Here is a 15,137-nt window from a genome sequence, read left to right as displayed (position 1 = left end):
CTGGGCTTCTCGCCTCTCCCCCTTCCCCAAAGCACTGGCCAGCTCCTTTGCTGAGCAAGCTTGCCTTTTCATCGGCGGCCTTTCCCCATTTCGGCACTGGAGTGCGATGGCTGGGTTTCCAGCAAGTCTCTGGATGTGGCTTAGCTAGGACTGGCCAGGGCAGAGCCGAGCAACAAGCCTCCATAGCCCAGAAATTTGAGGATTTGCTTCAGCGCCTACATGGGAGCCGAGCTGCTGTGCAAATCTCACTTCCCCCCCTTCAGCAAGGAACGATCTTGGTGCAGAGTCCAGAGGGAGAAAGAAACAGGAGGGTTGAAAAAAGAGTGGTTAAGCTGAGGTTTAGCCCCAGAAGGAAAAGAGAAGAAGGGGTATAAGCTTGCAAGTGCGCAAAGGAGGAAAGGCATCGTCCTTGGGCACCACGTGCTGTCCCAAATCCATCTTGGAGACGACGCTTCTTCGTCTCCTTCCTCCCAGGACATGGTTTGCTCTAGCTGTGCCATGCCAGAGGGATTTCCCTGCTCATGGGCCCCCGGTGCCGAGGCGCTGCTCTCTCCCCACTGAGGTTTTGCAGGTTGCCCCTGTGACTGCAGTGAGCTGGTAACCCCTGGGTGTTCCTTTCCCCTCCCAGACCTACGGAAGAACTTCGACCAGGAGCCGCTGGGCAAGGAGGTTCCGCTGGAGCACGAGGTCCTGCTGCAGTGCCGCCCGCCTGAGGGGGTGCCACAGGCCGAGGTGAGCAGCTCAGCAGCCCGAAGAAACGCCTGGTGGGGTGTCCCCTCCAGTCCCGGGGAGAGACGGGGCCCATCCTTGCAGATGGCTTTCCTTATTCATCAGAATTGTTTATCTGGGGCAGTGGATCTGTTATTCTGACATCTAATAACGCGCGTAACCTCAGCACCTGCTTCAACCCACCTCTCCCACCCTTCCTGATGTGCTGTTAACCCATCACGGGGAAGATCTATCAAGGAGGCACCCAGTGACTTGTCCGAAGGGGAGCAGTCACAAGTGAGAGCCAAGGGCTGGGAAAGTCAATGCGGATGGGTTTCCCTAGCACAGTAGCAGTGCTTTCCTTGCCCACAGCTCCATCAGCCCCCAAGAGTGGTAATAGCCACAATGTCCCATCCTTGGCTAAAACAGCAGTAACATGCCCCAGTCAGGCCTGGTTTGGCCCAGCTTTTGAGGAGAAATAAATAGTCCGAGGCAAGGTTGGTCAGTCAATGGTTGGGGTGCTGAGGACATTGGTGGTCTCAGTGATGGAGATGAGGAGGGCTTTGGGGCAGGTCCTAGGCTGGTCCGAGGGGTTTTGCCCTCTATCAGGGATGGTGAATTCGGCCCCTCCAACCTGATGTTTTTCTTTGCTCGTGCCCACACCCGTACTTGATGATAGTATAATTCACACCCTTCCCAAACAGCCTAGTTAAGTGCTTGTGTCCTAGCGTAGCTTTGGGGCCCTTGGGTGTGGAGAACGTGGGATGGGCATTTCCACTGCAACTCATGACAAGGTTTTCCTGGCGGAGTTTTCAGTTCTTGTTCAACTTAATCACCGTCCTTACCCATCCCTTCCTTTGCATCACCAGGTGGAGTGGCTCAGAAACGAGGATGTCATCGATCCCACCCAGGACACCAACTTCCTCATCACCATTGATCACAACCTCATCATCAAGCAGGCCCGGCTCTTAGACACAGCTAATTACACCTGCATGGCCAAGAACATCGTGGCCAAGCGCCGGAGCACCACGGCCGCCGTCATTGTCTACGGTACCAGCCCTGGCTCTTGGGGGTGGACCTTTGCTGTCAGCCATGTCTCCAAGCCAAGGGGAAATACGGGCACTTTCTGGGAGTGGTAGGAGTGAACCCCAGCAGGGCATTGCATTCAATTAGGTAATAGCCAATGTCTGCAAAACGAGCTTCTCCTAGCTTGCACAGGCTATTGGGAGAGGTTGTTAGGTTGTAGGTATTTGCAAGCCTTCTCGTTTGGGTGTGAAGCTGGGTGGAGGTGGGACCCAGATGGATTGCTTTGACTCTCAAAGCAACTGAAAAGCTGCATTTGGCTGAACTTTTCTATGAAATCGAAGATCTCCTGAGGCCAAATGCAAAAGCATTTGCAAAGTGGAAAAAGGACCAAAGCAGGCCTGAGCATCTTGTGCATGGGCTGTGCGACACGAGAAAGAGTCTCATGATTTGCTTTTCGTGCGAGTGAGCTGTTCTGGGTTGTCACAGAAGATGTAAGGACGGAGGACCCGGTGAACCCTAGGCTTAGCTCCAGTCTCTGCTGAAACTGATGTGTTAACGCTGCCCGTCTCCTCTTGCAGTGAACGGTGGCTGGTCCACCTGGTCTGAGTGGTCTCCTTGCAACAATCGCTGTGGCCGGGGCTGGCAGAAGCGCACCCGGACGTGCACCAACCCCGCGCCGCTGAACGGCGGCTCCTTCTGCGATGGGCAGCCTTTCCAGAAAATCACCTGCACCACCCTCTGCCCAGGTAAGGCAGGTTCAGAAATCTTGCCCCGGGGTTTCACGGTCCGACTGTGCTCCCCAAGGAGACAGGAGCTTAGGAGACCAGTCCGAAGCATCCTCCGGTCTGCCAAGACCTGAAAGAGCTGGAGATGTCTGCAAAGACGCAACGGGGCTGGGTTTGCTTGGGCTAACGCTCTTCGAAGGTCTCTGGAAGCCCTGAGATGGGCCGCGGGCACCTTTCTGCTGCTGGAGACACCCCCAGCAGCTGGGGGGGGGGGGGGACGGACACACGACGAGGTGGGTTGTACCGACACGCCTGTGTTTGGTGGCCCGCAGTGGACGGCGCGTGGACGGAGTGGAGCAAGTGGTCGGCGTGCAGCACGGAGTGCACCCACTGGCGCAGCCGCGAGTGTGCCGCCCCGGCCCCCCGCAACGGCGGCAAGGACTGCAGCGGCGTGCTGCTCGACTCCAAAAACTGCACCGACGGGCTCTGCCTGCAGAGTGAGTACCCCGGGCGGGCGGGCAGGGGCTGCTGCGGTGCCACAGGCGGTGCCGGCAGGCAGCCGCGGTGCTCCAGAACTCGGCCGCGCTCTCCTCGGGCCGCTCCGCTCCTCCCGAGCTGGCGGGGCAGCGCTGCCGGCGCCTGGGTTTTAAATTGCGCCTTTAGCAAGGTGGTTCTGAACCAGGCTCGCCCTTTCCAAAGCTCGTCGTCACCCAGTGGAAAGAAAGGTTTGGGGATTATTTTTTTTTTTTGGTGGGATCTAAACGTCCTACTAACCCGTTTGAAGCAGCGTGAGGTTTGGGGTCTTTGCTGAAATAAAATATGGCTGGTTGTGGCTAGTGGGGGCAAGCCAGGGGGTGTTTCTCAGCCATTGCTTGGTAGGAGCCCTGGAGCAGCAGCTAGGAAAAAAAGCCAGAAATAATTCAAGTGGTGCTGCTACACTGAGCGGGCACACCGAAGGCTGAGCCAGCCGGTGCTGCCACCTGCTGCTGTGTGACACCACTGTCCCCATTAACACCGCCGCAGCCAGAAATGCCCAGAGTCCTGCTAGCTGGGGACATGTGCTCCAGGGGCTGGCCAGGCACGGGGACATCCTCATCGCCGTGCTTCTATGTGGCCTTCTGCGTGCCCGGGGGAACGATGCTGTTTTTCCATCCCTCCCCACCATGCTGTGGCTTCTCGTGTCCCCCGGGCCAGCTTCCCCGCTCCCTGCCTTTTGTCTCATCTCATCCCCATCACACCATTGCCGCCTTCACCTTTTGTTTTCTAACTTTTTTTTTCCTGACAGATAAAAGAGTTCTAAGCGAACCCAAAAGCCACCGTAAGTGCTCATTTCATGGCCATTTTGTTTGTTTGCGAGGCATTGCTTTGGTTTTGTTCTGTCGCATCCATGATAGGGCTTCTCAGCAGCAGGGGCAGGACAGGGTGGGAAGAGGGAGCAACTACAGCCCAACCCAAAACTTCTGTGTACATTAAATGACATACTCTGCTTGAAGCTATAAATACGACCCGCTTTTGCACCCCCGCTCCCATCCCCGTGTCGCTGCTTGCAGTTCTTGGGCGCGCCACGATGCAGCCGGTGTCACGCCACCAAAGCCACTCCAGGCATTGTCACCCTCCGATGAGGACTCCTTTCCTCGAGTTGGGGGTCCCGGGGGGCACGTCAGGGTTCCCATTTATGGCATCCAGAGCGTGGTGGGGACTTGGGGACGAGGTGACACCTCCCAGAAGTGACATAGCCCTGACGTGGTTGAGATCGCCGGGTTTAGGACAGGGCTTCACTCCAGCATGAAACCATAGAAACCGAGAGATGCGGGCGAGCGAGGAGGGTGGGAGGAGAGAAGGATGGGCTGAGCGTGCTCAGCTCCTGCTGCTGAAGGCTTTACCATGCTCTGCCTTCCCTCTGCCGCTTCTTTCTGGGCAGATATATCCAAGATACACCAGGCATTTAAAGATCAAGAGCCTTGTGACAGGGGAAAGGAAGATGGGGAAGCTGAGGGGTGTCTAGGTACAGTGACGGTCCATCTTTCTGGATGGATGCATAGCTCAGGTGTATATATATATATATATATATATATATTTATGAGATGCACGGATAGGTGTTACATTTACTCCTCAGGGTTCTCTGTTAGGGTGTGAGGGTTGATAGCTTCATGAATCTGAGCTGCGCAAACATCATGTTTCTGGGCTTCTTGGTGCTCAAGTAAAGTTTGCACGAGCCGTGGCAAGGTGTCCTCCAAAGGTTTGAGGGGTTCAGCCCCATCTCAGTCTCTGGCATCGTTCTGATTTCTGGACCGCTCTTAGAAAACACCTTCCATCCTCCTGCCGCAGCCTTTCCAGTAGGCCCAGTACACATCTTCCCCTTTGTGCCTACGTCCCGAGTTAGCAGGAGGGTTGGGGAGCACTGGTGGGTCTTGACCTGCGTTTCTGGTGCTCCTTTTCTCACCTCCATTTCTTTAATCCCTCCCAGTGCTGGAGGCTACAGGTGACGTGGCCCTGTACGCCGGGCTGGTGGTGGCCATTTTCGTCTTCATCGTGATCCTCATGGCTGTGGGGGTGGTGGTGTACCGGAGGAGATGCCGGGATTTCGACACGGACATCACAGACTCGTCAGCCGCTCTGACCGGCGGCTTCCACCCTGTCAACTTCAAGACCTCCCGGCATGGTAAGAGCCATAGCCCATCCAGGTCCTGCTCACCAGCTCAAGCCCAGGCAGAAATAAAGTCAGGATGCAAATCACAGTAGGGGACGGGTTCCCGGTGGACCCCTAGCCCCGGTTTTCTAGGGGAATATGCTGAGTTTTGTAGGCCGTGGGCTCCGTGGAGGCGATCAGGTGTTGATGGTGGGAGTCAGGGCGAAGCAGCCGTGATGGGGATTTACTGTAGGGTGCTGCTCCTCGCTTAGTTGTGGTGCTGAGCAGTTCCCTTCCAAGTGCCTGGTGGAAGGCGGAGAGATGTAGCCAGCCTGTCGTACCTCCTGGGCTTTTCACAGGCATCTCTTCCAGCCCAGCAGTGCTTTCTACGTCCCCTTCCTTCCACTGCCACCTTCATCCTATCCGCGTTTCCTCCTCCTGCAGACAACCCTCAGCTGCTGCACCCCTCGATGCAGCCGGACCTGACGGCCAGCGCGGGGGTGTACCGCGGCCCCATGTACGCCCTGCAGGACTCCTCGGACAAGATCCCCATGACCAACTCCCCCCTGCTCGACCCCCTCCCCAACCTCAAGATCAAGGTGTACAATTCCTCCACCGCCTCCTCCTCGCCGGGGCTCCACGACGGGACGGACCTGCTCGGAGGGGTCCCCACCACCGGCACCTACCCGGGGGACACGACCAGGGACGGCCACTTTGCAAACATGCGGGGCAAAGCCCTGGGCTCACAGCATCTCCTCAGCTTGCCCCGGGAGCATGGCAACAGCGCCAGTGGCACGTTTGGCTACCTGGGGGGAAGGCTCACCATCCCGGGCACCGGTAAGCCCTGGGCTGGGGAGGAGGTTGGGTTTGGCTGCTCAGTGATCAAGGATCTGCTCTTGGCCCAGCAGACTTGCCTGCAGCGAGCAGCTCTGTGCTCTCCCAAAGCTGGCTCAGGGGAGGAAGGCAGCGAGCCGTTCCCAAACCAGGCTTCTCGGGCTGGAGGTCACAGCCTCCTGGGCCTTTCCTGGCCAGCCCTGCCATTGATCCAGGGCCAGTGCCTTGCAAAAAGATCCAACCTGCCGTTTTGCTTCCTAATGCAGCGGCCTGGCTCCTCTCCCTGCAAGCAGTGCAGCTGAGGAACATCTGGAGATGTTTCTCCTGGGGTGCCCTGGGCTGCTCTAGCTCACTGCTGTCCTTGGGCTCGCCAGATGGGGTGGAGGGGTGGTTCCTCCCTGATGCTTTCTCCCTCATTTTGTGACTAACACCCCTGTGTGCTGTGCTAGGGGTGAGCCTGCTGGTACCCCACGGAGCCATCCCCCAGGGGAAGTTCTACGAGATGTACCTGGTCCTCAACAAGGCAGAGAGCATCCTGTAAGTCACGCCGCGCCGCCCGCACTTCTCCTCTTCGTTGGCTGCCGTGAGGCTTTCTTTCCAACCGGTGTCCCCTCTCCCCTCCCCAGCCTGCCCTCCGAAGGCACGCAGACGGTGCTGAGCCCGGCGGTGACCTGCGGACCCACCGGCTTGCTCCTGTGCCGCCCCGTCGTCCTGACCATTCCCCACTGCGCTGATGTGGGCTCCTCAGACTGGATTTACCAGCTGAAAACACAGTCCCACCAGGGAAACTGGGAGGTAAGGTGGGAACCCAGCCCCTGCAGCCGGAGAAGACCACGAGCCTTGTGGGACGCAAACCCCCGCTGGGTGATGGGCTGACCCCCCCACCTTGGTTCCCTGTAGGAAGTCGTGACCCTGGATGAGGAGACCCTCAACACTCCCTGCTACTGCCAGCTGGAAGCCAAGTCCTGCCACATTTTGCTAGACCAGCTCGGCACCTACGTCTTTGTGGGAGAGTCCTACTCCAGGTCAGCCATCAAGAGGCTCCAGCTGGCGATCTTTGCCCCCACCGTTTGCACCTCCCTGGAATACAGCCTCAAGGTCTACTGCTTGGAGGACACGCCAGACGCTCTGAAGGTAACGTCGCCTTGCAACGGCTTCCCAACGCTGGTGTGCGCTGGCGGGAGGGTGCTGCCTGCTGCCTCTCTGGATGGCCTGGCCCCGGGGAGCAGACAACCTGATGCAACTGCCTGCAAAGTGACCACAGGGAAATAATAAGCGTGTTCACTGCTTTCCCCGTCCTTCCTCACGCTCTCCGAAGGAAACAGTGAGCATGTTCCTTGGCTCCTGTGCTGGGCCCCCTCTCTGCAGACATTACATGAGAGGTTTTGCTGCTTCTGGGTGGGTTTTCTCTCTCCTACGCAGAAAACAACTTGCTGCAGTGATTTGCCTCCATTTTCTATAGATCCTCTTACTCCAGCACAGAGACGTGTCTCTCCCTTCCTCGGGAGGAATTTGTAGCATAGAGTGCAGAATGGGAGGCTTGAGTTTTGATGCTTTGGCTACCTGGACCACCGGTGCTGTGGCTGTTTAATTCCCTGTGACTTGTCCGGTGGTGTCAGGATTGCTGTGGTGCCTCTAGGTGGAGATGTAGGCAGCTCCTGAATTTTATTTTTCTCCTAAGAGCTGCTGTAATAGTGGGATGGTGTTAAAAACAGATGGGGTGGCACTCTTCAGGAGAGTACCTGACCCTTGTGTTGGACCTCTGTGTTGTCTGAGGAGTACAGAGGCATATACGGATGCTCACATGTTATAAAATTCAAGTTGTAGGTGGGGCAGGCGTGTGAGATGAGTTGGTGAGATCTTGGGGTGGCAAAGGCTGTTCTTGTGGAGAGGACACCCCGCCGGCTTGTTGCTGCTGCTGGCTCCTCTTGGCAGCACCATGCCTGGCTTTGGGTCTGGAGGTGGGGAGAGGAGCAGCCCCTGTTTTCCTCCTGGGTCTCACGCTGCCTTTCCCGCTGCCCGCAGGAGGTGCTGGAGCTGGAGCGGACGCTGGGCGGGTACCTGCTGGAGGAGCCCAAGCCCTTGCCCTTCAAGGACAGCTACCACAACCTGCGTCTCTCCATCCATGACATCCCCCACGCGCTGTGGAGAAGCAAGCTGCTGGCCAAATACCAGGTGAGGGGCTGAGGTGGGACCAGCCAGGGTCCCAGATGGGTGACACCACCTTCAGCTAGACACCACAGCGCTGTGAGTGCCCGGGTCTTGTCGCCAGAGTTGTCTCCCAATTGGGGATGGAGGGGGAAGGGTGACCAGTTTTCTGGCCTTTCCCGGTGGGATGCTGCTCTGTGGGGTCCCTCTGTCCCATCCCATCCCCGTGTGGTGGCTGGAGGAGGTGGGATCTCCCAGGGGAGCTGCCGGAGCCTTCGCTGAGCCCGCGCTTTGGTGGTCCGCAGGAAATCCCCTTCTATCACATCTGGAGCGGCAGCCAGCGAGCCCTGCACTGCACCTTCACGCTGGAGAGGTACAGCCAGGCCTCCACCGAGCTCACCTGCAAGATCTGCGTCCGGCAGGTGGAAGGGGAAGGGCAGATCTTCCAGCTCCACATCACGCTGGGAGAGGTGAGCAGTGGGGAGGTGGTGGGGGGGGACATCAAGGTGACACGCTGGGGTGCCGCTCTGTGCTGCAACATCTCGCTCCGTCCTTCCTCTTGCAGCACGCCAGCTCCTTCGACACCCTCCGCTCCCACCACAGTGGTGCCGCCACCACCACCACCCAGCTGGGACCCTACGCCTTCAAAATCCCCCTCTCCATCCGGCAGAAGATCTGCAACAGCCTGGATGCCCCCAACTCCAGGGGAAATGACTGGAGGCTCCTCGCCCAGAAGCTTTCCATGGACCGGTGGGTCTCCCTGTGCTTTGCTTTCCCCTCCTCTGCCCCAGGCAGGGGGGCTTCCCTCTGTGCTCCTTCCCTGCTGCAGGCATCCAGTGAGGTCATATCCAGCTGTATAGATTCACCCATAAATACGGATATTGCTTTGCATAGTTACACCCATCGATATCCGTGCATCCATCCGTGCCACGGTCCTGGGTCTCTTGTCACTTTGAACTGGCCCGTATTTATCTGGGACCACGCTTGTGCTCTTCTTGCCTGGGTTCACCTCTGAGGACTGAAGGGAGGGTGAAAGCAGCAAAATAAAGCGCGCGTTGTATAAAAATTGAAGACTGTCTCAGGGGCTTTGGCATTTGCGTTACGGCATCTCCATCGGGGTTTGTGTTGCAAACAGGTTGGTTGCTCCACCATCCTGCCTCCTTCCATCCCCGCAGGGCACCGCACCAACCCGGCCCTCCTCTCTGCCTCTCCTTCGCAGGTATCTGAACTACTTTGCCACCAAAGCCAGCCCCACCGGGGTGCTCCTGGACTTATGGGAAGCCGAGCACCAAGACGACGGCGACCTCAACACCCTGGCCAGTGCCTTAGAGGAGATGGGCAAGAGCGAGATGCTGGTGGTCATGGCCACGGAGGGGGACTGCTGATGATGCTCCCCGCAGCTGGCGGGCTGGGAAAGACAAAACAGGGGGGTGAGGGGGGGTGACCCTTCCCCGACGGCGGCGGGAGGCACGTCCATCCCCAGGCAGCAGCTGAGTGAGGAAGGGCCAAGGCCGTCGCTTCTCCCTCCCTCCCCGCATCACTGTCAGCCTTAGAGACCCATCCTCAGCGTTTACAAGCAATTCAAGTGTTACGCAGCATTCCTCTTCCTCCTCCTCCTCCTCCTCCTCCTCCTCCTGGCTGTCCCCAGGGCAGCAGTCACAGCGTGGGGAGGAATTAGGGCTTCTCCAGTCAGGATGGGGGCTTTCCTTCTCCTTTTTTGTTTGGGTTTCCCTCCGGTTCTCCTCCTCCTTTAATAGCATTTCTGCGTTGAAGAGACGAGTACAATCTAGGCGAACGGCTTACTTCTGTCAAAAGTTTCAGACAGCTTAACAAGGCAAATAAGAAAGAAAAAAGGAAAAAAAAAAAAAGTTTCTTAGGAAACGCAAGTAATTTATTATCCAGATCTTTGGATGACTCCTTTTTAAAAAAAAAAAAAAAAAAATAGAAAAAAAAAGATTTATAATTTTTTTTTTTCTTTTCTTTTTGTGCGTGAGAGCAAGAGCGTTGCTATGGTCAGGATGGCAGAGAGAGAGATTTAAATGAACACACTTTTGTAGGGAAAAGCGTGCGATCCAAGTTGAGCAAAATAGCAAAATGTGTTTACATGTCCTGGGACCCCCGGGGAGTCCGTAGGGTGAAGTGCCTCTCCGTCCCTCTGCTTCAGGGCCAGCTGAGACCCTCCCCAAGATTTTTTCCTTGCAAACTCCCCTTTCCCTGGCAGCAGTGCCCAGCGGAGCGAGGGTTCCCCCTTTCCCCCCTCCGCCTGCAAGGAGGGATATGGGATGCTGCCCTGCATTTAGGGCGTGGGGAAGGGGGGGGTAATGCATCCAGATATGGGTATTTTTAATGAATTCTTCCCTGGCATCACGTGGGGGAGCTTTTTAGGATGACTATGCCTTCATTTACATAACTTCAGTACAAACCAAAGATTTCAGTCCTGCACCAACCTACTGACCCCCAGGCAAAAGGTGGGGGGGATGCTTTAAACCCACTGGAATTTTGCAGTGAGCACCCCAAACCTGGGTGCGGGGGTCGGAGGGAGGTGCTGAGCAGTGTGTGGAGGGGTCCAGGGAGAGCAGAGGACCGGCGGGCCAGGATGCAGCCCCTTGCAAACCACGTCGGTCACTGATCCGTGCGCTCACCCCTGGGTTTTGATGCAGAATTTCATCGGGAATTCGGGGAGGGAGACCTCAGTCTCTCCAAGCTGCAAGCCAGGCTGAGCATTTTCACACAAGGGATGGCATCGTAAGCGGTTGATCGGGTTTCCATCCTCTCATTGCAGCGCCTTTTTTTCCCTGTGATAGACTTTTTGTAATGATGGAGAAGTTGTGGGGTGAATGGAAAGCAATCGAGGGGTAGGCAGGAACGAGGTTCCTCACAAAAGATACGGTGTCTCAGTGAAGGTAAAAATTTAGATTGCTTGCAGATAGAAATAGTTACTCAGTGAGTGCTGTATCTTAGAAATTTGGGGTTAAAAAAAAAAAAAAAAGATGGTAAGCTCAGGATTAGACTTGATCACACAGCAAGGCTGTGGATCCTCCATCAGTAGAAGTATTAAGAGCAGGATCTGAGAGCTGGTCCTGCTTCGGGCTGCAAAGCCCTGGGCTGGTGTCGCGGGATGCCTGCAGCATCCTGCAGCGTGCTAGGGACCGGAGCAAACTCAGGGAGCCCTGCCGTGAGTGAGAGCATCGCCTTTGCAGGGCGGCTCGGGGCGGGGGGAGTTTCAGTATTGCTCAGGCACGGGTATGATTCCTCTCGGCTGCTCGTGACGCAGTGATAGAGCCGCTCTCTGTTGTGTTTCGGGGTCATTTCTTGCTGGGTTTTCAAGGCTGGGGGAGAGAGGGGATCTTTTGCATTTGTGCTGGATGGGAAGACTTCTGCTGGGTGAGCTCCTGTGTCACATAGGAAGGGTTTTATCCATCCTTTAGGTTGCATTCGAGCATCCGATTTTGGAGACCCCATCTCTGAGCTGAGGAGGGGGAGTAAGCACATTTGGGAAGAAATGAATTGATGGATGAAACCGGCTGCTGGTTGTTTTATAAGGCTCCTTTCTCAGTGCCGCGGGGCTCTCCATGAGATGAGATGCTCTTCTTTCGGGTCACGTCTGGATCTCTCTCGCTCTCATTCTCACCGTCTCTGGTTTACGGATCACCGTGCCAGCATGCGCGCCTGTCTGTCCGTCCCGCCCACGGGTCCCTCTGCCTCCATCCCCATCCATCCGTCTTCGTCTTCCCCTTCTTTTGGGTGGGCAGCAGCTGCCTGGATCCTCCAAGTTGTGTCTTTTGGGGGGGGGAGGTTCTCCCCATTTTTCAGACCAGGGAACCTGCGTCGGGAGCGGGACAGGGAGGAGGCAGGGTTTGCCTGTGCCCATCTCCCATGGGTGCCAGCTTCCAGGAACAACCCCCCCCCCCCCCCCGGGGGATTTCTCTGTCTGGGTGTTTTGGCAAAGGCAAACCCGTGGTCCGTGTCGTGCTGGCAGTGTCCACCTCTTGCTCCACAATCTGTTTCCATATTTATATGTCCGGGGGATGGGCCTGGTGGCATCCTCTAAAACCACATCTGTTTATTCTGTAAACTAAAGAACTGTAAATAAAGTTTAGCATTCCTATTGTAACAAATTAATTTTTATGCAATAAATTATATTTCCTAGTCTAATAAAAAAAAAAAAAAAAAAAGAAACAATCTGCTCGCTCCTCTCATGTTCATCACTCACCAGTTCCTGCTGGGTTTAGCATCTGCAGGGATTCGGGTCCAGCTCAAGCAGCAGCAGCAGCAGTGTGGGGATCCCCGGGAGCATCCCTCCAACCTGTTTTTGGGCCTGATGCCGCAGGCATGCCAGCGCCGGCAGCAAGAGGATGTTGCTGTCGGGGAGTCCCTGATGGAGGTAAGCTGCAGAGATTGATTCAGGGTTTGGTTTGGACTTGCGTGGCTGATTACAAGGCGGGAGACTAGGGCTACAACTGTGTCTTGTGGGCTAAGCCACCATCTCCAGCAGGTGATTTCTTTCCCCGAGGGATATCTACCAGCCCTGCAGAAAGCAATGCCCCTTCCAGCAAGGACCAGGACCAGAGGGGGGACACCTAATTTGGGAGGGGGGAATGGAGCACAGAGCTGCAAGCCCTGACTCGAGCTGGCCTGTCCTTAACCCCCCCACCTTGTGCCTCTTGCCTCCTCGCCTGGCCCCCTTCCCTCGCTTTGGGACCTCCTTGTCATGGGGACAGGGTGCCACCAGGAGATGGCAACGGCGTCGCTGCTGTGGGCGGGCGGGGGGGTTCTGCAACCGGTGAAGGAACTGGGGAGCAAATTGCTGCCCTGCCACCGCAGCAGTTGTGACGGCCACACAAAGGTGCAAACCCCTCTCAGCTGGGCTTTCCAGCCCCAAATGCGATGCCGAGGCAGATACTTTCTCAGAAGCAATAACCTTTTCTTTTTTTTTTTTTTGCATCTTAATTCCTTTAACCTCAGTCTCCCAAGATGCTTTCACTGGGTACTTTTTGCTTCAACCCATTTTTCCAAGGGCCCAAATCTGTGGCTAGCTTTGACCAACTGGTGTCTGAATTCATCTGATGTTCTCCTGTTGAAATACCCAGCTTGCTAATTCCCCTTAAACTGGCCCAAATCTTCTCTGCAGTTGAGATATTGAATTCAGACCCCATGACAGGTTCAAAAGTGACTGCTGTGCCATCGCTAAGTGTTGACAGATTTATTCTGCTGAAGAAAGGACACCCAGGGGCGCTGGAACAGCCCACGTCAGTGTCTCTTGACTTTTCCACTGTGTGTTTAGGATTTTTTTCCTTTGGGCCAGTCTCGCTGGATTTTACAATTCACTTACCATGAGCAAGCTGTACGGAGGGGTGGGGGGGAGCTGCTCTGTAAGTCCCAGTTAACAAATTTCAATCTCTTAACCATTACTTATGTGCCCTTTGCTCTGTTACGCCTCGAGTGCGGCGAGGGCACGACGGGATGCCCGGTCCTCCTTTGGGATAACCATGAAATTCTTTCCGCTCCGGCACAGCTCATCTCGCTTTCAAACCAGTGCTGGCCCTGTATGTGGGCTTGGCTGGAGGGGCAGCAGCCTGAACCCCGTTTGGAGCACAGGGCTGTCCCTAAAATCTGCCCCGAGCCCGTGCGGGGGGTCTGCATTGTGGAGGGTCTCTCGAGTGTGGGTAATATCGACTCGAGGGGCCGTCACAGCTTCAGTTAAGCGTGGGCTGGCTTTGCTTTCCCCCACTCAGCTGTCACAGTCCCTTGTGCTGATGTGATCTGAGGATCTTCTCCAGTCGTGGGTTTTTTGACATGATAGACAGCAGCAGGTCAGAAATATCAGGCGAAACCCTCTGAGCTGATGGGTTTCTGACTTGGATAGGCCGTGCCATCTCCTCGGGAGCTTTCCCAGCCCGGCACATCAACACGGATGAAAATCCCAAGGAGAAACCACTTGAGAAAAACCCACGTGCTCCTCTAAAGCCTTTCCATTCCAGCACATCGCCGGTGGGTTGGTTGCGTGCTTCTGCTTGTTTGCTCACAAAAGAGGGGAAAAAAAGAAAACAGAACATGCATGTGTCTTGGGCTATTTTGACATCTGGGTGGCCAAGGCCACCTGATCCACTCTCCTCGAGGGCTTGGAGAGTCTGGAGGTGGGTGGTGGCTGGCCCTGGGCAGTGGCCAGTTGTGTGTGCACTGGTGCTGTTGGGAGGTGAGGTATCTGGGTCTGTCTACATTTTTCCCATAGGCAGTTGGACGTGGAAAAAAAATCCAGACTAGATCATCTTGGGGCCTTATGCAAAAAATGGACACTACTTCAAAGATGAAAGGCTGGATACACGTGCAATGGAGGAAAAAGCGAGGAAGAGACCCAGGTTGGAGCTTGGATACTGGAGATGGGGAAGGCTAAAGGCAAGTAGCTGGCAACAGGAAACATAATATGTAAAACTCCACTACTTGCCAACACAAGGACAAAAAAGTTAGCAAAGCATGTCTGATTGTGATGAGGTTACAAAAAAACTGGGGCCCCACTAGTTTATCATTTTCTTCTGTGGCTGCCCACATGCCAACGAGCCAAACCCATTTTTGGGAAAGGAAAAAGGGAAGGAAGAGTCAGGGAAAGGAAGAAGGCTAATGATGTTTTCCTTCACAGTCCCACGGTGCCCTCCAGGTGAATGTTAAAGTGTAATTTGGAGGAAACTGAGGACTTTATGGTGAAATTCATCCTACTTGGGCATTGCAGGAAGCGAAGCACCCATGTCCTGGCTCTGGTAAGGGGCCCCTCATCCCTCAGATGCTGCCCATTCCCCACCCTCACATCCTCAGGAGAGGGGAGGATGCACTTGCACTTTGGTGACTTCCACCGAAAATCAAGCCCTGGCAAAAGCTTTTCTTATTGCGGTGTCATAAGCCAGTCTGTGTTTCACACACTGATTTTAAGAGTGCTTCTGATTTGTCCTGGGTTTGAGTGAGGGGTGTGGGGTTTTTTGGTTTTAAACAGAGGGGGGTGGGGTGTGTGTGTGGAAGTTCTGCTTGCGGTGCATCTGCAAGCAGTCAGATGGAGTAGCTATTTTTAAAAAAAT

General features: G+C 55.5%; 1 protein-coding gene across 2 annotated transcripts in view; it reads left to right on the top strand.

Moving 5' to 3' along the window:
* UNC5B (unc-5 netrin receptor B) overlaps positions 1–12,017 on the top strand; it is a 55,789-nt gene extending 43,772 nt beyond the window's left edge. Inside the window, exons 4-17 of one of the 2 annotated variants that reach the window (XM_042789469.1) lie at positions 629–732; positions 1,578–1,758; positions 2,313–2,480; positions 2,792–2,956; positions 3,745–3,777; positions 4,927–5,121; positions 5,533–5,925; positions 6,372–6,459; positions 6,549–6,717; positions 6,823–7,056; positions 7,948–8,097; positions 8,376–8,540; positions 8,636–8,820; positions 9,290–12,017. In XM_042789469.1, coding sequence (XP_042645403.1) covers positions 629–732; positions 1,578–1,758; positions 2,313–2,480; positions 2,792–2,956; positions 3,745–3,777; positions 4,927–5,121; positions 5,533–5,925; positions 6,372–6,459; positions 6,549–6,717; positions 6,823–7,056; positions 7,948–8,097; positions 8,376–8,540; positions 8,636–8,820; positions 9,290–9,455 — 2,396 coding nt within the window. In that variant the 3' untranslated portion in view covers positions 9,456–12,017. The remainder of the gene's footprint in view (positions 1–628; positions 733–1,577; positions 1,759–2,312; positions 2,481–2,791; positions 2,957–3,744; positions 3,778–4,926; positions 5,122–5,532; positions 5,926–6,371; positions 6,460–6,548; positions 6,718–6,822; positions 7,057–7,947; positions 8,098–8,375; positions 8,541–8,635; positions 8,821–9,289) is intronic. The other variant, XM_042789474.1, reaches the window with a different exon arrangement.
* The last annotated feature ends 3,120 nt before the right edge of the window (positions 12,018–15,137 follow it).

Source organism: Tyto alba, unplaced genomic scaffold (assembly GCF_018691265.1).
Source record: "Tyto alba isolate M040663 unplaced genomic scaffold, T.alba_DEE_v4.0 Super-Scaffold_1, whole genome shotgun sequence".
In the NCBI taxonomy this organism is placed as follows: Eukaryota; Metazoa; Chordata; class Aves; order Strigiformes; family Tytonidae; genus Tyto; species Tyto alba.
This window is presented reverse-complemented; position numbering and strand designations above follow the sequence as displayed.